Source organism: Haliotis cracherodii, unplaced genomic scaffold, assembly GCF_022045235.1.
Source record: "Haliotis cracherodii isolate W230 unplaced genomic scaffold, xgHalCrac1.p SCAF_8, whole genome shotgun sequence".
NCBI classification, from domain to species: Eukaryota; Metazoa; Mollusca; class Gastropoda; order Lepetellida; family Haliotidae; genus Haliotis; species Haliotis cracherodii.
Genome location: NW_027266341.1, coordinates 48,478,951 through 48,503,315, shown reverse-complemented (window position 1 = coordinate 48,503,315; position 24,365 = coordinate 48,478,951). Strand labels below are relative to the sequence as shown.

The 24,365-nt window shown below is 39.7% G+C and overlaps 1 protein-coding gene across 3 annotated transcripts in view; it reads left to right on the top strand.

The window, feature by feature from the left end:
- The window catches only part of LOC139449386 (ankyrin repeat domain-containing protein 50-like), an 84,316-nt gene extending 60,452 nt beyond the window's left edge, over window positions 1-23,864 (top strand). For 2 of the 3 annotated variants that reach the window (XM_071230751.1, XM_071230750.1), the window contains exons 3-4: window positions 11,290-12,968; window positions 22,457-23,864. In XM_071230751.1, coding sequence (XP_071086852.1) covers window positions 11,290-12,968; window positions 22,457-22,466 — 1,689 coding nt within the window. In that variant the 3' untranslated portion in view covers window positions 22,467-23,864. Of the gene's footprint in view, window positions 1-11,289; window positions 12,974-22,456 lie in introns of all 3 variants that reach the window. The other variant, XM_071230752.1, reaches the window with a different exon arrangement.
- The last annotated feature ends 501 nt before the right edge of the window (window positions 23,865-24,365 follow it).

Genomic DNA, 24,365 nt, shown 5'->3' with positions numbered 1-24,365 from the left:
CACCAGACAGGGTAACAAGAAGTACCATCTTTTAATGTCTTTTGGTTTAAACGGCTGGGGATCAAACCTCTGACCTTCCACTTTTCGTGCACTCTATCAACTACACCACTGAGATGGTCTCTTCGTTGAGACCCTACAACATATCACACTGATAGAGTGAGTGAGTGAGTGTGGTTTTATGCCACAGTTGGGGACACCAGAAATGGGCTTCACACATTGTACCTGTATTGGGAATCGAACCCAGGTCTTTAGGGTGGCAAGCACACACTTCAACTACGAGGCTACCCCACCACCCTTGTATACTAATAGAAATAGGATCGTTATCAAGTAGAATCAGGCCAAAAATGGTTGTGTACCCTGAAAAATTAGAATCAATGACTGGATATTTAGGTAGAATATATTACTGCTTTAACCAGTTTTTCTTGAAATTTCTGACCAGTCTAACAATGTCTTTAAAGAAGGAGAAAATAATCGGGGCAGCTTTCATGTTTTCTCAAGAGAAGGTCATCATAATTTGGAACAGAACGAAATGATACATTCAAATTTGAATTCCTCTTTTTGACTTTGAAATTCTGGTTCGACTGCCTCCAGGTTAGAAACTACAATTATAGTTGGATTCCTCAACTTACAGTTTATCAAATAACACATTTCTCGGTAGACAAACTGAAAGCTGGTACAAGATGAATGATCACCTACACCCTCAGGAATCCATCAGTTCCAAATTGATCTTGAATTGATATAAAAGCCAATGAGAACTACAGAATCAATTTCTATTTCAAAGTCGGCTATTTGAAATCCTTCATAGATGTATGCTTTAGATAGTAGAACTTCAAAGATGGTTGAGGTGGGGGTAAAAAAGACAGCATCATTTTGGATTAGAAGAAATGAGGTTGACAAGGAAGGAATGTGGTTAGAGGTGGTTTAAGTACATGTTCCATCCCCTCCTAGATGTTTCTATAACAGGGTTATTGGGGACGCCTTTGAAACGAGGGGACTCTCATAGATTTCCTTACAAAGAATCAAGCAATCTGAGTAGACTTTACTCTTGATGCAAATCGATTTCCAAAGATTACCTTGTAGGAATTGATCCTGGAGTATGTTGACAAGTGTGAGTGACGTGGAATGGAAGCGATGCGCAGTGATGACAATCTGGAAGATGGACACTTTATAGTGGTAATGCCTTGTCCTGTTTTAGACTTGAAAGACAGGATTTGCAAGTTTTTATCATCTTTTATCCGAGTTTAGTTTGATAAGGAAATTGAAATTCTATATGACATTTTTTAATCTGTATTGAGGAAAGATAACAGGTGTTGGAGACAAGGGCAACCCCAACACGGCTATTTGCTGAAAAGAGATTTATCAACATGGATTTGAAAAGAATCCAAAGAGGTCTTCAAAACTTAATCAGTGCAAAGGTATTCTGGAACAGTCTTTGTCAAAGGGTCAGCATTTCATTGTGGTGGGACACATTTTATTGGTGTTCTTGGTTTTGATATTACTTTGTGAAGCTTGGGAAAGTCTGTGTGCACATCAGATTTATTTTGAATGTTGTTTCATGTCAGTGAATGAGTGTGAGTGATAAAGCATATTTAACAATCATAAAAAAATTGCAAAAACATGCTTCATGTGAACCTGCAATAAGTACCTAGGTTAACATTTTTAGTGCACATCTCATTTTGCATAAATGTACATCATTTGAAGTAGTCTTCCTGTGCATGAGTGAGTGAGTGAGTGAGTGAGTGAGTTGGGTTTAATGCCGCTTTTAACAGTATTCCAGTTATATCACGGCGTGTTAGCTTAATGTGGGAGGAAAGCCCGAAGTGATGCAGGTCTCAGATGTTTACCACTTCGGTGAAAACCACGAGCACGGGTATGGTGCTGACAAACCTAGAAACATAATTGGGGTGAACCGGGATTCGAACACACAATCATAGGTTTCTGGCATGGCCAAGGGACGCAACTCTGCACAGCAAATCGCGGCGCCTTAGACGACTGGGCCACCAGTGCCCCCTGCTGTACATGAACCACCACCCCGAGGGAATGCCTGCTGGGGAGTGGAAGGCCAATGGTCACCAATCATGGCCAGGTCATACTAGACTAACATCCAGTCTCTGAAATGAATATATTTTACAGAAAGAAACAGTTTGAAATTATAGTTATTGAAATGTAATAAAAAGAAGACACTCTTGATTTGATACTGCAGTAATCTTCATTTGATACTGCAGTAATCTAGACTTGCCAAATAACATAGACTTACAAAGGCTTTTTTGATATATTTGTTTCAGGGTCTGTATGACAGATTATGGTCATACCAAAAAAGTGATATTTGTTGTTACCTTGCCTGGTACTCGGCATTGAGGGTATAATAACGAGGACTGGTCGTCTCAGAGTCTTCATGCTGTGTCTGAGAGGGGTATGGTTACTGTGGCATGGTTACTGAGTAATAAGCCAATATTAGTCTGGACTAGTACAAGCAGCCATACACTATACACACTCATATGTGCATGCATGTAACTATACAAGTGCTATATAGTGCAATAATCTTGAACGCAACCATAAACTCCATTTCACCTCACCTCAGCCGTACATGAACCAATCTCTTTGTTGACTAGCTGCAGCTGAACCATTACGTGTCACATGTACATTTGAACATTAAGCTTTAAAGATAACAATGTTGACAGGGATGCTTAATAAGTTCTGTCTCAAGTTCTATGGAAACAACAGTTCCAGCTCATTTAAACACATTCAGGACGTTGCAAGTATCCTCTTACAGGATCTTTACTTTTTACAAAGCCATTGAAGCAAGTGCCCTACCTTGTCACATGTGCACAAGGAGACAGGCGAGAATTCTCCCTATATTTGTGATGGGGAGTGGTTATATGGGATGTGACATTAAGATTAGCTTGATAAAAGTAGAGGAGAATACATGTGACAGATTGAGGGGATGTAATGAAAGAAATCCTGTTGATTGCCGATTTTTATCCTGATTCTTTTTTGTTTGTTGTTTAATGCCGCACTCAGCAATATTCCAGCTTTATGACGGCGGTCTGTAAAATAATCGAGTCTGGACCAGACAATCCAGTGATTGACATCATGAGCATCGATCCACGCAATTGGGATACGATGACATGCATCAGCCAAGTCAGCGAGCCTGACCACCCGATCCCATTAGTCTCCTCTATAGACAAGCATAGTTGCCTTTTATGGCAAGCATGGGTTGCTGAAGACCTATTCTAATTATCAAAGATGATAATGATTGATGAATAGGAACAATAATAACAGATTGTCTGGTTAAATAACCCAGGCCTGAGGTTACCATAACTCATGGCCTTGGTTTCACCTAATCACACTCATATGAAGCAAATTCTGTTCTACATCACATCTATTTCCGTCAGCTACCATTTTCTTCTTGTAATGATCCAAACCAGAGGCCAGAATATGTATTCAAATCCTTGTGTCTGCTGACTATATATATGATGGTTTTCTTCAATCAAAGTGTATCATCAATGGCACTATGAGTCATGTTAGTTTGTTTGTCTGTCATCTGTTGTTGAAGGCAATATTCAAGTTGTATGACGACTGCTGTAAGTGATCGAGGCTTGACCAAACAAACCAGTCATGTTGTGATCTTATTGAGCTACATCATACATTGGGTATGACATGTATGATGACAACAAAATTAACGACTCTGACCACCCAATCCATTGAGGCACCTCCCAGGTCGCTGGGACCAAAGGCGGTATCCCCATTGGTGTCGTATTGCCGAGATATTTGCCGAATAATGATCACATGTATGCAGACTAAACAAAGTAAGACGTGTCCACTTGGTCAAAGGAAAACTTTACACAAGGATGACATCTTCAGACAACTTGTGAGCGACTAATATTTGCCATGTCATCATTCATTGGGCCCTTATTACTTATGAATGAAAACAACAAGACATTTCAATAATCATGAGGATTAGGTTATAAGTCCATTTTACAGTTCCAACTGCATGCATTTCATGAGCATGTGTTTATGACTCACTATCAAATATTGTTGATACCCGGTGTTTTTGAAAAAAGTTAGTGTATCCTACTCCACTGGTGGCTCATCACAAACACATGCAAAAGCAAGGCAATTGTTCACATATTGCATCGGACATAATATTTGTCATATATGACCCAGTCCTTACTGAGCATTAATCAATCTATATCCCCGCTTGTTTTTTTTTTCTGAAAACAGTTCAATTTGTTTTACCAAACATGAGAAAAGGAACTCTACGGTTGACAAATCACATTTTGACTTCTTATTATATTTTAAAACTAAAGCATCTTAGGACCACAAAAATACAATTCATAACCTTCAATTCATATTTATTACAGAAATACATGGCATCAAACATTTGGACTCATTTTCTGCAAGGTCCCATTTTCAGAATTATAACTGTTAATGTAATGACATAACGTCTGATTCATTGAAAGTAGACATGTGTGCTGTAATGTTTTGAAATTATGTTTTTATGACATTCAGAAAAACATGAGATATTTTTGTACAGTCCGGACACATCACGATTACGGTAATCGGCATAAAATAAGATCAAAGGTCTTATATCTTTATGACGTCACTGCACAATTTTATCCAAGCACCCATAAGGTCTCTTTTCTCCTGGTTGGTCACCATTGATGTTGGTACAAAGGATCAGTGTTACATTTCATCTGCCATTGATGAGGTCATGTGCATGTCACTCTCCTGACTGTTGCAGTCGTCATAGTGATGTTGACATGCATACATTTCATCTGCTATTGATGAGGTGGTGTGCATGTCACTATCCTGACTTTTGCAGCCGTCATAGTGATATTGACATGCATACATTTCATCTGCCATTGATGAGGTGGTGTGCATGTCACTCTCCTGACTGTTGCAGCCGTCATAGTGATATTGACATGCATACATTTCATCTGCCATTGATGAGGTGGTGTGCATGTCACTATCCTGACTGTTGCTGCTGTCATAGTGATATTGACATGCATACGTTTCATCTGCCATTGATGAGGTGGTGTGCATGTCACTTTCCTGACTGTTGCAGTCGTCATAGTGATATTGACATGCATACATTTAATCTCCATTGATGAGGTTGTGTGCATGTCACTATCCTGACTGTTGCAGCCGTCATAGTGATACTGACATGCATACATTTCGTAGCAACCCCTAGCTCACGTTCAGATGTTGACTCGGCTGAACTTACTTTATGTTATGTTTGCAGTGTCTTTTTAATAATTGACTTTAATCAAGTAATTGATTTGGCCAAGCTGAAATCAACAGCATGAAATGGTAGTTTGGAAAAACCCCATTCATCTGATGATGTAATGGACTCCAGCCTCATTGATTTGTTAATTGCTATGTTTTAGTGGTTTGTTGATGTGTTTCGGAGCATTCCTGTGACAAAGTAGGAGTTTTGAAATTAAGTCATAAGTGTACCATGTAGTATACAGTAGGCTGTGATCATCATTCAGGGATGTATTGTGAAACTTGATGGAATGAAATGATCATGGTCAGATCATGTATCAATACAAGATTGATAGACTGTTGTTTAATGCCGCACTCATCAATATTCCAGCCATATGATGACGATTTGTAAATACTCAAATCTGGACCAGACACTCCAGTGATTGACATCATGAGCATCGATCAACGCAATTGGGATAGGATGACATGCATCAGCCTCTATCACCTGATCCTGTTAGTTGCTTCTTAGCCGCCTTTTACGGCAACCATTGGTTGCTGAAGACCTATTCCAACCAAATCTTAATGGGTGGGATCTGCAAATGATTCTTGACAGTATAACATTACTGCAGCAAGTTAGAGAAATAGGATTTGCTGCTTTTTTATTCTCTAGTCATTCCCATTGTGACCATCTCTGTGGTCCAGTGGTAGAGCATCTGCCCGGAGAGAGAAAGGTCCAGGGTTTCATCAGCGGCCGCATCATACCAAAAGACAATGGTTTGATGGTACTTGTTATTAACCTGCCTGGCGCTTGGCATTAAGGGGCTAAAGCAAATACTGGTCCGAGTCAGTATACTGTGTCATGTTGGGGTATTCATGTTAAACTGCGGCATGATATCTCTGAGTGGGCTAGCATTATAAAATCGGCGTTAGTCGAGACTAGTACAAGCAGCCACACACACACATGTATGCATGTCACTATAAGTGCAATAATCTTGAACGTGATGTTAAACCCCATTTCACCTAACCTCACCTGTTTGTGGATCTCAAGTCATTCCCATTGTGATTGAATATGGTTCCTTGAAATGAAAAGTGTCAAGTTTTCATGCATCATTGTGTAGTTTTTCACAACATCCTACTACCGAGACATATCACAATGAAGTGTATCAGTACAGCCTCAATGCATGCTACTTATGTACATAGTGCCTCGTCAATATTAACACAGCATCAGTCATGTACAGTGATCAGACCGAAGGCTATGTCACACTGACATCATAATAGTTTTGCAGATAGTATTACTTACCACTGTACAGTGACTGGCCTCAACAACTTACAAATCAGTGTGTAACAATATATTATGTTCCATCACTTATTTTAAAGCAAAGATAAAAAAATAAATTCTATGGTGTTTTTAATTCAAGGCAGAGCTTGAACATATAAAGAACATTCTGATATATTGATTGATTGATTGATTGAAGCCACACGCAGCAATATTACAGATGAATGATGACAACCTGTAAATATTCGTGTATGGACCAGCCAGTCCAGTGATTGATTTAATGAGCAGCGATCCTAGCTATTGGGGTACAATGACACGCAATCAACCAAGTCACTGAGCCTGACCAACCAATCCATTATGTCGCCTTTAATAACCAGCATCGCAACAGTTGGGTTCGAATGATGGAGACTCCATCAGTGTGGCTCACCTGAAAACTTCTTTCATGTGTTCTTTTTTAATGAAGAAAACAGGAGATTCTTGTCACATCTGTTAGTGGCATGTTTGAAATCAATTAACCACAAATTCTATACAGTAATACAGATCTTTGTCCTGCAATTAATTTACATATTTTCCCCATCCAAAAATTCATCAGGAAGGTCAACAATTTGTTTAACCAAAAATGCTTACTGTTATTGTGTTCTAATCTTAGAGACTCATCTTATCGTCTCCGAGACATACTTGTGATACAGAGGAGTGCGCATTCCAATCTGTAAGAAATTGTACCCAATCCTTTTCACTTCACATGAATTAAATATGTTGACATCAAACTGCATTGGATATAGTTGTAGAAATACTAGACAGTTGAAGGTTATGTTGAATCTTGCTGTGAAAGGGATGATTGTTGGATTCTGATGTCCCAAATTGTCTCTGGTAATGTTAGTGTTGCTTTATAAATAGGTTAGGTTTTACAAGCCTGTTTATTACTCTTGTAATGATATGACACCACAGTATTGTATTGATATGAGGCTTCAAAAAACAATTTGATTCTTTTACTTTTATTAAGAGATTAAAAAACGGTGAATATAAAATATGTTTTGTAAGACAGTTCAAAATACAGACTTATGGAATTGATGCCATTTAAGTTTGAAATGACACATGTTTTTTATAATGATCTGTATTTAAGCAGAGTCGCTTGCTCAATTCCATTTCTTGGATACTTATAATGTCATACGAATAAAGACTTGACTTGTCTAAACTTAACGGATGTCACCTAAAACTAGCTTTCATTAGTTGACATGGAATGGGTTTTAACGTAGCACGTTCAAGATTATTGCACTTGTACATGTATAGCGACGGGCATGCATGTGTGTGAGTGGCTGCTTGTACTAGTCCAGACTTATGCCAATTTAATAGTGCCAGCCCACTAAATTACCATGCCACAGTTTAAGATTTACCCTTCCCAGACACATTACAGGGTATATTAACTCCAAGCCGACCTGTACTTGTTTTGTCTCCAGACAGGGTAACAACAAGTAGCATCTTTAAATGTCTTTTGGTAAGGCGTGGCCATGGGATCGAACTATGACCTATGGGGCCGATGCTCAATGCACTTGACCAGTGAGTTGGCTCAACTTTCGTTAAGTGTGAGCAGTGAAGTTTTCTTTTGAAGAATTAACAATCCTTTAATGATTTCGTGCAAATCAATGATGACAATGGCCGTGAATGACATGGACTTTAGGCCAAAGGCCAACACTCACAGTGTTCAAACACTTGAGTGTATATTTCATGTATTTATAATGTTAATAAATTGAAACATGATTGTGTAAAGTGTATATAATCCACATCCGGTTATCAAAGGCTTTGTTTCCTGTGATCTATTTAATGTAAGCGACAGAACTAGAATGGAACTGATCAACTCTTATTCATGTTCTGTGACTGTAAATATGACTTCCCTGAGGGCTGAACAAAATGCAAAATAATCTGGATGAAAAAGAAAAAAATGTTTTGCTTCACTTTAGATACACTAAATAATTTGTCAGATGAAGTCTTTGACTTCTTTCTTGTCTGATCTTAGAACCAAGGCCATATTGGAAGCATGATTAACCATACAAGAATAGATAAATAACTATCTTACCATGCATTCTCCTGTGAAGCACACTGTGCCAGGAACATTCTGACATTTGCTTGTTTACTCCCGGAGCTGATGGAAGGGTGTTAGATCAGGAAGACGCTCTGCTCCAGGAGGCAGGAATGTTTGTAGTGTCAGTGGAGACGGAACGTGGGAATTGATGTTCTCGTGGTTCACTTGTCAGCTTTATGGTTGGTTCCAGGTGTGTTGTAGAGGGGACTGAGAGCAGTAGTATTTTGTCAAATCTGAGAATGATTTATTACACATTATTCCAGTATGTCACTCTACTTTTCCCTTAGACAAGCGCTGAGTCTCTGAAAAAATATATTTTTGATAGAAACAAGCAACTATATTTAAATTGTAAAGGAGCCCCAGCCAGTTAATATCTACACTTGCTTTATTTAGGGCTGGTTGATTTTAGGGCTGGGCAGAAGGGAAAACAATATGGTTCCAGGACTGGGACAGACTGTTGGACTAGGAATAGTATGTAATAGACAATGTATGTCATCAAGTACATTGGAGAACACACACAGTGATTTTCTCCATCTCCTGGTAGTAACTATGGGACAATGGTTTTGTGAAGAGGGGTTTCTGGGAATGAGGGAATGATAATTAATCATTGCTGGCCTAAAATAGGATTATATAGGATTGACTTATCAAGAAAACAAGAAAATAATTGATCTCACCTGTGTAGAAATACAAACCAGAGATTTGAAGAAGTGATTATGACATTCATATGTTGTGATTCTAAAGCTTATTGAACAGGTAACTGAAAAAGTAGAAAGTTTTGAAGAGAGTTTTATTGAGAAAGTCAAGGACAAACCGTTTTAGGACTGCTCAGACAATCTCTAGAAGGCAATGAACTTACCACATGGCTTGTAGGCGTGACCCAGGACTTAGGTAATGCAAAAACATTGTAATATAACCAGTCTTAGCAAAATAACAACTGTAATCCTGGTCTGTACCTTCTCAGATCAATAGTGTTTGTTCACCAATGTGTAAGACCCAGCTCTGAAGGGGTATCATGTTTCTTTACAATTATGTAATGCCCATGTACTTAGAAATACAAATGTGTTGAGTCAGCAGTTTATGTGAAATGAACATGTGTGCATTTCAGCATGTATCTTGCATGTTTCACGGAGAGATAGCAGCAGGTCTATTGTCAGGGGGTGTCCTGTTTCTCAGCTGTTTCTTATTTCCAGGAGCTGTGACTCAAGTGAAATCATGCAGCTGTGTATTGACAAAGAAACCTGGAGATATAAAGACATATCTGCACTTTTTAAAAATTTAAAGAATATGGTCATGTGTTTTATCACGTTAGTTCATTTTTTCGTCTGGTTTTCGTCTGTGTGGAGCATGAGGAAAGCATTCGATGGTGGAGTGTATGTTTTAATACCACAAACCTGAACTTTAAAGAAATGTTTGTTTGTTTGTAAAGCTAGACCATCAGAGGCCAGATTTTGCAAACAGTTATGGAACTTCAGTCTATTATCAGTCTCTCAGTATAAAAATGCAAAGAATATTTTTTTTCTAAGAAGTACTAGTCAACCTGGAGTGTGTGAGTGAGTGCATGAGTGAGTGAGTGAGAGAGTGGGTCAGTAATTGAGTGAGAGAATGTTTAACACCGCTTGTAGCAATATTTCAGCAATATTCCAACGATAGCTATGCAGGGGACTCTAGAAACTGGCCGCACACATAGTTGGGGAATCAAACCTGGGCTTTCGGTGTAATGAGCAAACATTTTAGCCACTGGACTTCCCTACCACCTAAGCAATATCTGTTCCATACTGATGATGATTTAGGTATCTATATAACTGTTGCTAGTTTTCCCTCTGCTTCTCTCCTTCCTGCATATGGCTCAATGCAGAATGCCCATTGTTCAATTTAAACATGAATGCTTGTGGGAAATCTCCTTAGAAGCTAACACAATGATGAACTGAGACGATACACACATGATATATTCTGTCATGATGAAAAACAGTTTTGGTATATCAGAATATCAGTGACCTATTTTATGTGAGAATGCTGGTGATAGGTTAGTCGGTCTCCCAAACCCTAGAGGAAATACTAAAATAGGAATCCAACTCAAGTCTAAAATAAGTTGGCAGGTCCGAAATTAAGCATTGTTCTGGGCTCCATCGGAAATTTACTTTCTATTTTGTGGATGCATATTTTTAAATGAGAGAACTTTTTTCGGGGACTCTTTGTTATTCTGGTGATAGGAGTGTGAGGATGTGAGACACTTCATAGATGAAGAAATTTTGTGGAACATGTGAGAATTGCACATGTGACAACAATGGAGTCACAAAAACACTTGATTTGAAATTGTTTAATCATAGGCTTGTAACAAAATATCACTAGAGAATAACAAAACATGGCACCTTATTCTGCCATGATGAATCAGACCTGTCTCTTCCCTGTGGGAATATGGGTTAGAATAGGTCCCCGGTAACTTGTGTTGGCCGTAAGATGCAACTGAATGGTCAGGGTCAGCCACTTGGTTCATTGTGTGACATCCTATGATTATGTGAAGGGTTTGTTGCTTTCATGTAAAGGATTGTTGTTCATAATTGCAATCACTGGATTGTGTGGTCCTGACTCAGTTCTTTAAGGTTCACTGTCATATAGCTGGAATATTGCTGAGTGGCTAAAAACCACACAGACAAACATACTCCTTTCAGTCGATTTTACTGATTTACACTTTCCTCCATACTAAGTTCATTGTTCTATTTTCCAGGTTTGTCAGATCATCATTGAACAAGGTGCCAAGATAAATGAGATTGACAATGATGGACGAACTCCGCTCATCCATGCAGCTCAGGAAGGTCACGCTCCAGTTGTTGCCTGTCTCCTGGAACACCATGCACACATCGATCACCGATCACACGACGGCAAGACAGCTCTCCGAGTTGCAGCCCTTGAAGGTCATCGTGATGTCTTGGAGATTCTGGTGACGGAAGGTGGCAACATCAACTACAAAGATGCTGACGGCAGATCCACGCTGTATGTCCTTGCCTTGGAGAATCAGTTCAACATGGCCCAGTACCTTCTAGAGGTTGGTGCAGATGTTGAGAGCGTCGATCTTGAAGGCAGAACAGCCCTACATGTTGCTGCATGGCAGGGTCATTTCGAGATGGCCGAGCTGCTGATAATGCATGAAGCTGATGTGAATGCAGTGGACAATGATCAGAGGACGTCCCTGCAGTCAGCAGCATGGCAAGGTCATGAGAAGGTGGTCCGTCTGCTACTGGAGAAGGGAGCACATGTGGACCACACTTGCAACCAGGGAGCTACAGCTTTGTGTATCGCGGCCCAGGAGGGTCATGAGGAGGTTGTGCGAGTGTTGTTGAAGTATCATGCAAATCCTAACCATGCTGATCAGTTTGGTCGGACTCCTATTCGTGTGGCTATGAAGAGTGGACATACGTCTGTGTGTAAGATTCTTGAAGACTTTGGTGCAATGCCAGTGAATGGTACGAAGAGCCGGAGCTCCTCTTCCACTTCCAGTAACGAGACGCGACCACTCACGACAAATCCTCCCAAAGGGGGTGCTATTGCTGGGCACCCTCATCCTATCCACAGCTCACCATCTGACTCACCAGAGTCAACATTTGACCGGAGAAAATCGTACCACTCCAACAACTCGTCGAAATCCTCCAGCAACCTTACATCTTCCACCAATCAGAGCTCACAGAGCGGGAATGTCACAAAGGCGGATGGTGAGTGTTTGACCTTCACTCAACAGCTTCAACAGTGCTCTATGGGCAAGAACCGTTCTCGCCCAATCTCTCGAGTTCTTTCCCCTGTGAGTGAGCCTCAATCCCCAGTGCAATCCCCACCTACATCTCCCGTTGGAGAAACCCCTAAATTCCCGACTTCTGGAGGACCTGTCTCTCCATCCCTGGAACATAATATTAACTTTCTCAACCCCTCTCCTGTGAAAAGTGCAAGCTTGAAACAGGAGAAAATCTCTGCCACTATCAACATCATTACTAACCCTAATGCTGAGATCATGAACAGTTGTGATGAGCCAGTTTGGCAGCTCAATCCAGCACACTTCCAGAACATGAAACGGAACCTGCTCCAACAGCGGGGAATTGTTCCAGACTCTCCAACCAAGATGGTGATGGGACAGAGTGCTCTACACATGCGCTCACCAGAAATGAGACGGAAACGGAACGGAATTGTTACCAATCCAAATATCACCAAAAGCCCAGCTGCAGTGACCGGTCAAGAGATTCTGAAGAGCCCTGGAGTAAATGGACATGGTCAGTCAACCTACAACAAGCTGTCCAGTGATACCAAGGAACCAGTGAGTCCTATACATGCCAATGGCTTTTCAAGCATCCCTTCAGGATCCAGTAGGAAAGGTCCTCAACGGCCCAACGGACTGTCTCTCAAGAAAGAAACCCCACTGTAAGGTATGCTTTGCTTTTTGGCTTCGAAACTGATATTAGCACCTCTTTGGACAACGGTCAAGGATATCCGATTGTATTGATTAAACTTGGTATGGCATTGATACTTGATATTGATAGATAAGGAATGGGAGATAATTCGAGGTCTATTCACGTTGAAAGACAAGTTGTTAGTCTATTTAATTTTGGTATTGTAATTCTTTAGGTACAGGTTGCCAGTTCTGATTTGATCTGTAACATGTGTTTTTACTTAGACTTTTCTGATCCTGTGTGTTAAAAGTGTTCTGTCAAGGTGCTGTTTCTCTGCTTTAATTGTTCATTTATCATGAGATAGTGAAAGTTTCTTTCACTCATTTTCAAAATATTGTAGTATAGCATAAAGTTCATGAAGGATGATAATAATTGATTCTATTTTAACTACTCTGTGGCAAGACTAATTCAGAATTATGTACAATTTGTGTGCAATGAACTTTTGTTTACATTCTCTTGTGACAGAATATTTTCAGATTTTGATTTGTTAAATGGATGTCAGGCACATGATTGATTGACAGATGCTCCGATTTATTTCATCCAATGAAAGGTGTTCATGTCAGTTTCTGCTTGACCCAAATATATATCCTCATCCTCACCAGCTCATTTGCTGTGCATATTGCTGTGTCCTGCCATACATATTGCAGTGTATCTGTTGTATCTTTAGTCTTGCCATGCATATTGCAGTGGACCTGTTGTATCTTTAGTCTTGCCATGCATATTGCAGTAGACCTGTTGTATCTTTCACAAATCTGGTGTTTCATGATTCAGTTTATTTATTGTCACCTGGCATGATTTTGTGCACGATTGTGGGTGTCAATTTCACATGTCATTAGTGCTTCACAATTTGACCAATGGGGATTCTTGGTAAGGATATAGGTCCCCAACAACCTATGCTTGTCTCAACATGGGGATTCTGGTAGGATATAGGTCCCCAGCAACCTATGCTGGTCTCCCCATGGGGATTCTGGTAGGATATAGGTCCCCAGCAACCTATGCTTGTCTCCCCATGGGGATTCTGGTAGGATATAGGTCCCCAGCAACCTATGCTGGTCTCCCCATGGGGATTCTGGTAGGATGTAGGTCCCCAGCAACCTATGCTTGTCTCAACATTGGGATTCTGGTAGGATATAGGTCCCCAGCAACCTATGCTTGTCTCACCATGGGGATTCTGGTAGGATACAGGTCCCCAGCAACCTATGCTTGTCTCCCTGTGGGGATTCTGGTAGGATACAGGTCCCCAGCAACCTATGCTTGTCTCCCTGTGGGGATTCTGGTAGGATACAGGTCCCCAGCAACCTATGCTTGTCTCCCTGTGGGGATCCTGGTAGGATACAGGTCCCCAGCAACCTATGCTTGTCTCTCTGTGGGGATTCTGGTAGGATACAGGTCCCCAGCAACCTATGCTTGTCTCCCTGTGGGGATTCTGGTAGGATACAGGTCCCCAGCAACCTATGCTTGTCTCTCTGTGGGGATTCTGGTAGGATACAGGTCCCCAGCAACCTATGCTTGTCTCCCTGTGGGGATTCTGGTAGGATGTAGGTCCCCAGCAACCTATGCTTGTCTCCCTGTGGGGATCCTGGTAGGATACAGGTCCCCAGCAACCTATGCTTGTCTCTCTGTGGGGATTCTGGTAGGATACAGGTCCCCAGCAACCTATGCTTGTCTCCCTGTGGGGATTCTGGTAGGATACAGGTCCCCAGCAACCTATGCTTGTCTCTCTGTGGGGATTCTGGTAGGATACAGGTCCCCAGCAACCTATGCTTGTCTCCCTGTGGGGATTCTGGTAGGATGTAGGTCCCCAGCAACCTATGCTTGTCTCACAATTGGGATTCTGGTAGGATATAGGTCCCCAGCAACCTATGCTTGTCTCACCATGGGGATTCTGGTAGGATACAGGTCCCCAGCAACCTATGCTTGTCTCCCTGTGGGGATCCTGGTAGGATACAGGTCCCCAGCAACCTATGCTTGTCTCTCTGTGGGGATTCTGGTAGGATACAGGTCCCCAGCAACCTATGCTTGTCTCCCTGTGGGGATTCTGGTAGGATACAGGTCCCCAGCAACCTATGCTTGTCTCTCTGTGGGGATTCTGGTAGGATACAGGTCCCCAGCAACCTATGCTTGTCTCCCTGTGGGGATTCTGGTAGGATGTAGGTCCCCAGCAACCTATGCTTGTCTCAACATTGGGATTCTGGTAGGATATAGGTCCCCAGCAACCTATGCTTGTCTCCCTGTGGGGATCCTGGTAGGATACAGGTCCCCAGCAACCTATGCTGTTCTCCCCATGGGGATTCTGGTAGGATGTAGGTCCCCAGCAACCTATGCTGGTCTCCCCATGGGGATTCTGGTAGGATATAGGTCCCCAACAACCTATGCTTGTCTCCCTGTGGGGATTCTGGTAGGATATAGGTCCCCAGCAACCTATGCATGTCTCCCTGTGGGGATTCTGGTAGGATACAGGTCCCCAGCAACCTATGCTTGTCTCGCTGTGGGGATTCTGGTAGGATATAGGTCCCCAGCAACCTATGCTTGTCTCCCTGTGGGGATTCTGGTAGGATACAGGTCCCCAGCAACCTATGCTTGTCTCTCTGTGGGGATTCTGGTAGGATACAGGTCCCCAGCAACCTATGCTTGTCTCCCTGTGGGGATTCTGGTAGGATGTAGGTCCCCAGCAACCTATGCTTGTCTCCCTGTGGGGATTGTATTGGTTAGAATAAACATCCCAGCATCCTGTGCTTGTTCATATTAGGTGACTATAGGGCTAAAGCCAGTAGATCAGTACACACTGACAACAGATGTGATTCACTTATGTGGTAGGATTATGTATGTGGTCAATTGGTCAAATATGGAATATGAAGAAACATGGGAACAAACATAGCTTATTTTCACATCTCTGCCCTTGGAGACAATAAAATGATGATATGTGGGTGTTTGGTGGAGGCAGATGGGATGAAGATCTAACATTTCATTTTTTATATCCATTTAGTAACTTTGCAGCAAACACTGTTGTGACTTCCTAGCAGAACAGGTCCCAAGCTCGAAAAATGCTTGTCACTGCTCTAACTAAAATAGAGATGAGTTGATGACCTGACTAATTGTTTGACTAACATATAGTTAGAATAATAGAGTAAAGAAGTTGTCATCCATAAAAATATATTGTCTTTACTACAATCTCATTAAAATCGGACCTAAGTTGGTCGGTCACAGTTCGCGAAAGGTCGTTCTGACATGACCCGTAATGGGATGTTCTCAGATCTTTGTTTAGCGGCAGCAAGAACTTAGGTCTGATTTGAATGAGATTGTCTTTACTATTACTTACCAACTTCTAAACATGTCAGTCAAACAGTTGATACACTATCTACATGGAGACCATCATCACATAAAAGAATAAAGAAGTTATCTTCCATAAATATCTTGTCTTTACTATCAAATAGAGTCCCCGAAATAAAGTTATGGTCAAATAAAACATATTCTATAAAAGAACCCTTTGGTATAAAGTTCAGAATAAAACACGACTGAGGTGTTGGTTGAAAATGTAAAGCGCGAGAGAGGCTTTTCCCGAGCTCAAGGTAGATTTCTTATCAATCAAAATGCCAAAATGAAGGAAAACTAAACTACAAACCTGAATCAACAACACCTTTACAGGTCCAAGACATTCTTTACTGTTCTGGAAGTAATGGCTGTCATTTTGGTTGCCATGGTGATTCAATAAACTTCCTGGTAATAAGACATTAGGTTGCATGGGCCATCTAACTTCATTACTAGAAAAAAGTAGATTTGATTTACCATTAGCTTGAAAATATCAATGATATTTTATGACTTGCCTGGGAGATATCGATAAAGTTCACTGAACACGAAGTACAGATTTACTGGGGCTGTAGAAAGATGAATCTTTATTGTGCTTCATGCCACGTATATGGACGATACTTTCAAGGTTAAAGATCGGACATAATACAAATCTTAAAAAACAGACAGATGATTGTTAATCAACCATTTTATTGTACTATATTGTTCTAATAAATTAATTGTTTTAATGAAAAAACAAGTACATATACAATTATTGTCAGTATTAAGCTTCTTGCATGTTGTATCGGGAAAATATCATTCTCATTGAATATTGAGTCACTTATACAGATGAGAGGAGTCTTTGCTTTTCAATAACATGGAATATAAGCTTGTACAGGTTATGAGACATGACATTAAAAATTAAGTATGAAAGACTACACAACCTCTCTACCCCTCTCCCCCTCCCTGTCACCTATGCCCATTTCATTTCAAGAGGTAACCAAGTCAACAGTGTGTGAATGAGTTATAGAGTGAGTGAGTGATGCTTAAAATGTTCATGTGGCCTCAACAATATTGCAGCTATTTGTCGTGATCATATTAATATACCACACTCTGTGCCAATATTTAAACAGTGCCCCCCCCACCCCTGTGAAAAAAAAGCATCTCCAGATAAATAATACGTATCATATTAATTAGAATATTATCAAACCTTTTTAATGATGGAAAACTATTTCTTTCAAGTCAGGATGTACGGTTTACTCACAGGGATGCCGACATTCCTTTAAATGTCAGTGTGCTCACGAGCTCCCTGTATGTGAACAAAGCGTATGTTGTGAAGGCAGCCACGCTGTCGTGAAATAGTCAGCCCCAAGTGACAACAGGTTGATGCAGCCATTGTCCACGTATGCAGGACACCAAGTTTGCCATGATTCATCTGCATGTGCCTAGTGCAACCTAATTGGAAAAATAACCTACTGCTATGATGGATACCAGTTTTACATGGGAGACCCTGGAGCGTTACTTGGTTAAGGTTCTGTTTGTTCCAAAGCTGATTGGTTTTGTTCAAACAAATATCAAATATATAATGTAATAAATATAAAAATAAGATTACCAACATTTTATTTTGTAAATGTGATTTTCTAAATGTATGAGAACAGGGCTATTGGTAGCCCAGGCTTTAAAGGTGCTGCAAATTGTTGAGGTCAGGCTCACATCCCACTTTCACTTGGTTTGTGATCACCATACCCATGTTTGAGGGTCAATGTCTAAGACCTGCATCACTTTGGGCTTTCCTCAATCACTCTACCAGGCTGTGATGTAACTGAAATACTGTTCAAAGTGATGATAGACCTAACTCCCTCACTCACTCTACATGTATGGTTGGTAGGATGAAGTAAAACCTTATTTGAAACATAGCTTGTTTGAAACATGGCTTGTTTTAAAGACAAGTCTAAGAGTTTGGAAGTACATTTATCACTGAATGGACAAGGTCAGAGGGTTGATCGATATGTTCTGAATTGAAGTAGTGAAATATTTTATTGTGGACATAATGTCATGGAGGTATATCCACAAAAAGTTGAGTCAACTGAGCAAATTGTTTTGATGTGACAAGTCAGTAAAATAAGCAGGAGCATGTGACCTTTGGAGAATGAGCAAACTTGAGGAACGTGCAATGATCACGTACTTGCAGAAAAAGGGATCAACATCAAAACTGTACCATAGTACGACACTATGGAAGGATGCCCATTCGTATGCCACCATAAAGAGGTGGGCAGGAGTAAGCCTTGAAGACCACACCTATCCTGGAAGACCTCACGTCAGCAACACTGAAAAGGATCCAGAGAATCCATGATATGGTGTTGTATGACAGGCTGATGACTGGGCATAGTGTTGCTAGTTCAGTAGGCATGTCTCAGGAGAGAGTACACTCCATTAACACAGAAGCTTTGGCAGTGAACAAATTATCAGCTCGTTGGGTTCCAAAGCTTCTGACATGTGATCACAAATGCACCAGGCACAATATGTCTCACGATAATCTAGCTCTGTTTGAAACTAATCCAGAAAGGTTTTTGCAACGATTTATGACTATGGATAAACCTGGCTTCACCACTTTCAACGTGAGTCCAAACAACAGTCAAAACAGTGGAAGCATTTGACATCACCACCACCAAAGAATGCGAAGACTGTCCCATCAACTTGAAAGGTTCTGGGATGCCGAGGGTGTCATCATGGTGGACCATCTTCCAAAAGGCCAGACAATAAATTGAACATATTATGCTGCACTTTTGAGGCTATTACAGGATTAAAGTTAAGCTGAGAAAAGGTGTGCTCTTCCATCAGGACAATGCATCTGTTCACAAAACAGTCATTGTGGTGGCTACAACCCACAAGTGTGTCTTTGAACTCCTTCAGCACCCACATTATTTTCCTGATGTGGCTCTGTCAGACTTCCATCTATTCCCAAATATGAAGAAAACTCTATCTGGAACCCATTTTGACTCAAAATATGAACGTTTTGGACAACTAAGAGAAGGACTTCTACACAACTGGGATAATATCCCTCCAACATCGTAGACAAAAGTGAATCATGTGGAAGGGGAATATATTGGAAAGTACATCATTTTGATGTCTTGGGGTCAAATCTTACTATGTGAGGCTCAGCTCTTATCAATCACCCCTTGTATGATAATGATTTTGGAAATGATGAAAACCATTTTAAATTGTTCTGAAAATGATGAGACATATTCATTTGACCAAACACTTTTTTTAACATTTGCATATTTGTTACTTTTGTAAGGCTAAGACTGGCCAACTGTTGTTCTAAGTATTTCAACATAAGCAAATCTTTTACCCAATTTGATTTTCTCTGATAAAGAAAACTCCTCTCTGATCATGGATTTGCACACTGATATATTCCCTCTAGACATTCAGGGATGTGAGGTAGGCCAGTGGTTTTGTGCATCGGACCAAAGGCCCTAATTCAATTCCCCATGTGCTACAATGTGTAGAAGCCATTGCTCACAGGTGTCCCCTGCTATGATATTGCTGGAATGTTGCTAACAGTGGTGTAAGACCATACTCACTCACTCTCCTGGTATTGGAAAATCACACAGTTTCATGAGTTCAGTCAAACTTGACTGTGCTTGACTATTATCACTCCAAGCATGTGGGGTACGTGTGATGTCCAGTCTTGGTGGAGCCTGCCATGGTGATGGCTGGTCAGTGTTGCTGACAGCAGCTGGCGTCAGTCACTCAATTATAAGATCTGCTTCAGGAGGATAATTGTGTATACTTCCCAGGGAGCTGAGAATGACAATCGAGTGCACATTGATCCATTGTAATAATGTTAGCATTTGAACATGCACCTTGTGTATAGAGTTAAGCGCAATACAAGTACACATTATTATTATGATTATTATTATGATTATTATTATTATTTGCAGTTAATTCTTTTTATATTTAATACAATATTTGTCTTTACTATGACAGAAATGGAATATTTAAACAGTTATCAACATAGACTCCAAAGAACTGAAAATATTACCGGTATGTTTAAAAAAGAGCGTACATTTACTGTACTGCCAGTGCTTAACACATATTAATGAAATCAATTCTTTTTCAGTTAAAAGCTCTCGGGTAATTCAGTTTTCACTACGTGCAAACAAATTCAGCTCTAATTGATTTCCAAGCCTCAAATTGCATCTTACAGTTTTTCTTGCGTAATCAATTTTCTCAGAAATGGAATAAATAAATAATTGATCCTAAGCTGAAACCATTGTCATCAGAGGGTTACCTTGAGTTCAAATCTATAGTCTGCTGTTCCACCCAACCCCCTCACTCTCCATCCAAAGTCCCTATGTCAATTAGGGCGACAGAAGGATCACAAGGTCACAACGACCTGAGAGTGCATCATATTTCATAAATTGCATGCACATTTCACATACTCGTAAATATTATTCATTGTTTAGTCAACCTTGACAGGTTTCAAATTTCAGGTTTGAGGGATTTGTTAATGTACTTCAGGTCGCTGTGAGATTTCATAATACCCTCCATCATGTCCTTGCACCATCATTAATTATTATGTATTGGTTGGTGGGGGGTGTGGGAGGAGGGAGGGGGAGGGGGAGGGTGTGTGTCCGGAGGGTTCGAGGCTTTTGATACACTAATATACTAAAAAATGTTATCCCTCCCCTAATGTGTGTAATTTTATTTATGACCCTCCCCATTCCTTGAACCTTTTAGTCATGCCCAGTTTTTCGAGGACTTCCAAAAATGTTTTAATTTCAGAGGATTATATTTGATTTTGGTATTGTTTTGCTAACATAGGCTTAATGTCATTTTATTTCGTATTTCGCTGTTAATGAACTTTGGTATTGGCATTGGAATTCTTTTGGAGCTACTCTAGCTGATCTTTAAACTTCTGAAAATTTTAAAAGCAGAATTGTTACCCTTAGCTTCAAGCATCATCAAGTTTTACAACCAGCATAGGTTACTGGTGACCTACCTGAATCCTCCTGGGGTTTTCCATCTTCCTGAGGCAAGGGCGTTAACTGATTATAAACGTCCAGTTTCCACCCTTGCCAAACTTATTATAAAATAACTAGGCTGGAATTCCAAAGTCTGTTCAAGTGAGTTTATGCACTTAACAGGGTAAGACACGTTTTATTACAATATAGACCCTGATTAACGATCAAAATGTCTTGACTGGGCGCCGCCATTTTGTTTTAAGCAAATACAAGTGATATGAGAGGTGGAACTCGTAATAGCCACTGGTGGTGATACGAACAAGCCTGGAAACTCCAGCCTAGTTCAGCAACAATGGAAACCGGACTGTTAATGCCCTTGCCTCGTGAAGATGGGGGCTTTCAGGACAGGAGTGGGTTACATTGTTTAACAATAAAGTTACCTCCCTTGTGCACCTCATTCCATCATTTTGAATAGAAGTTCAGGTCTACTATGGTAAACATATAACAGCACAATGACTGACTCATTTAGTGATATTATTACAGACTGTGAATCACCAATTGTTCCCCAAATTTCCAAAAAGTTGTATCCACTCGCAACTAGAAATAAACCTAACAATGTTAGAATAAACACATTATGTCATGTAAATTATTCAAGGATTAAGGCTGCTAATTCAGTAATACTTAAGGGAGTGAGTTAGTGTGTTTGAACACTGCTTGGAACAGCATTTCAATTAAATAATGGTGTGTCAGCTTGATTTTGGAGGAGAGCCGAAATACTACATAGAATCAATATTATGGTCACTGTGGAAATAATTAAGTTCAATGTTCAGTGTTTCACTACAAATGTGTATGTCTGTTTATGCATGCTCATATTATTGCACAATGAATGGTATGTCCTTCACATACTTTTTATATTTTAGTTATTTTAAAAGATACAGTTACACAATACGATCTCTATCGATATCATATCATATCATTTGAATAAAACATTAAGACATGTTATGTCCTTATTATAAGATTGTACGAAAAAGATTTCATATGATTTGAAACCAATTCCCAATGATAATGATAAAATCAATGACAAAAGTATATGAATATATTTCCTATAGACACGAAATCTATAATTCATATCGAATAAAGATCAGGTAATGTCAGCATTAAAAGTTTCATTCTATTCAATCCAATAAACTCGCATTTCTCATTTCAGACGTCCATGATGGAACAGTGGCCCGGTTGCTATGGATACGGAACGTCTCGTACTTTTGAATATTCAAATTCATTCGTGGAGCTCCTGACAGGGTGTGCTTCACCCAATTACGACATGAGTGCTTAGAATGGGCAAAATCGGCAGTAACCCGTCGAGTTTTGACAACTGCTGCCCTTGTGATACTGTTAGTCAGTGTTGAGAATTATTTGCAGTGGAGAGGAGTATTCTTCAGGATTCCTGTAAATTCTGAAGATAATATTTTCCAAAGTTGCTGGAGCTTCAGACAATAACTCTTGCCTGTTTTTCTTTAATCAAAGGACTTATGGACGTATTCTACTTGAACATTTGCCTGGCTGTGTTAAATATGACTTGTTAATGAAGACTACATGGCAATGTTGCCATTCTACGAGATATCGTCTTTTGTCTGCTTAATATGTGATAGTATGTTATTTATTTTTTTATTTTATTTTATTTTATTATTTAAACTGACATTTAGTTATCAAAATTATTTTATAAATCTGGAAAAAGATTTTGAGAAAGAAATGATGAGCCAAGTATCATTTCCTTCTGTATTTGTATAAAATTACCAAAAAGTTATGATTATCAGATGTATTTGGAAAACATTATGTTGGGTTTAATCTTGTTTAACCAAGTAGTTGAACATATTGAAATCAATGCTGACAGAAGAAGTCATTGCCATCTGATTGTTGATCAGTTGTGTTAACATGCATAATAGATATCTCTATGTGCCATGTCGTTAGAGTTAGTATTTATTAAAGAACCAGTCATTATGATTATATATGCACTTGACAATATTAAAAACAGCATTTCTTCAATGTTATGGCTATTTCATTCTCAAAATAACACAAATTTGTAATTTCTTCCAGTCACTTCTATGCAGTTTGGTGAATAAGCATAGAAGAGTTACCTCCCCTTATATGGTTCTGTGAAAATTGCTGATGATATTGAGATAATGAAAAACATTAGTTTCACAAATTATTCAACAGCATGACTTTGATGCCTGTGTCATGTATTCTATATTTGAATATCTGTGAATATTGTATACTAAACCAGTCATGTTAGAAGTTGCTATGTCATATAAATGCAGCATAATTTTATGCAATTAATTCTTGAAGTTTGCATGATAGCTATTGAGCAAGGAATCAAAACTGCTTCAACAGGTCACCAAAAGCTTACAGTGCTGATTACAGAATATGTCATATTATATTGTTCATTTATGCTACTTATATCAACTGTTGAAATTTGGTATGTAGACTTGACTATGATTCTAGGACAAAATTGCTTAAAATCTCATTTGTGATAAATTGTAAATACTTGTTGTCTAAGGTCATGTTTGACTGTTATTCAATTTTTTTTTCAAGATTGCGTTCAATTTTGCAAGAGCAATCAACAAAATACAATTAGACCAAATACAAAATTCAAGCTTTTAACCATTTCAGAGTTGGAAGTCTGTGTCTGAAATTCTACAGGAACCACTTAGCAAGTCTACATGCTTGACAAATAATGTATATGTGTATATATGTATGTATGGGTATCTACACTGTTTAGTGCATCCTTATGATTCAGGGTATATAAGTATGAATTCCTAGGATATCATTGTTTTACAGAAAGTACATATACTCCCCAAAATGCAATAATCAGAAAAAACTGTTTTGGAGTCTCATTTTACAGGTATGCATTTGCACTGAAAATTTCTCTCATTGGAGAGTTATGTCCCCTAGGCAGTATGATCCTAAAGCTGTTGGGTGGAATTCCCTGTGTATAATGTTTGGTAATGGCCATATGGTCGCCAAACTGTTAATCCACCAGGGCCACATTCCTCACACATTCAACATGTAGCTCTGATATAGCTGAAACAATGTTCAACACATTGTAAAATCCGATCTCA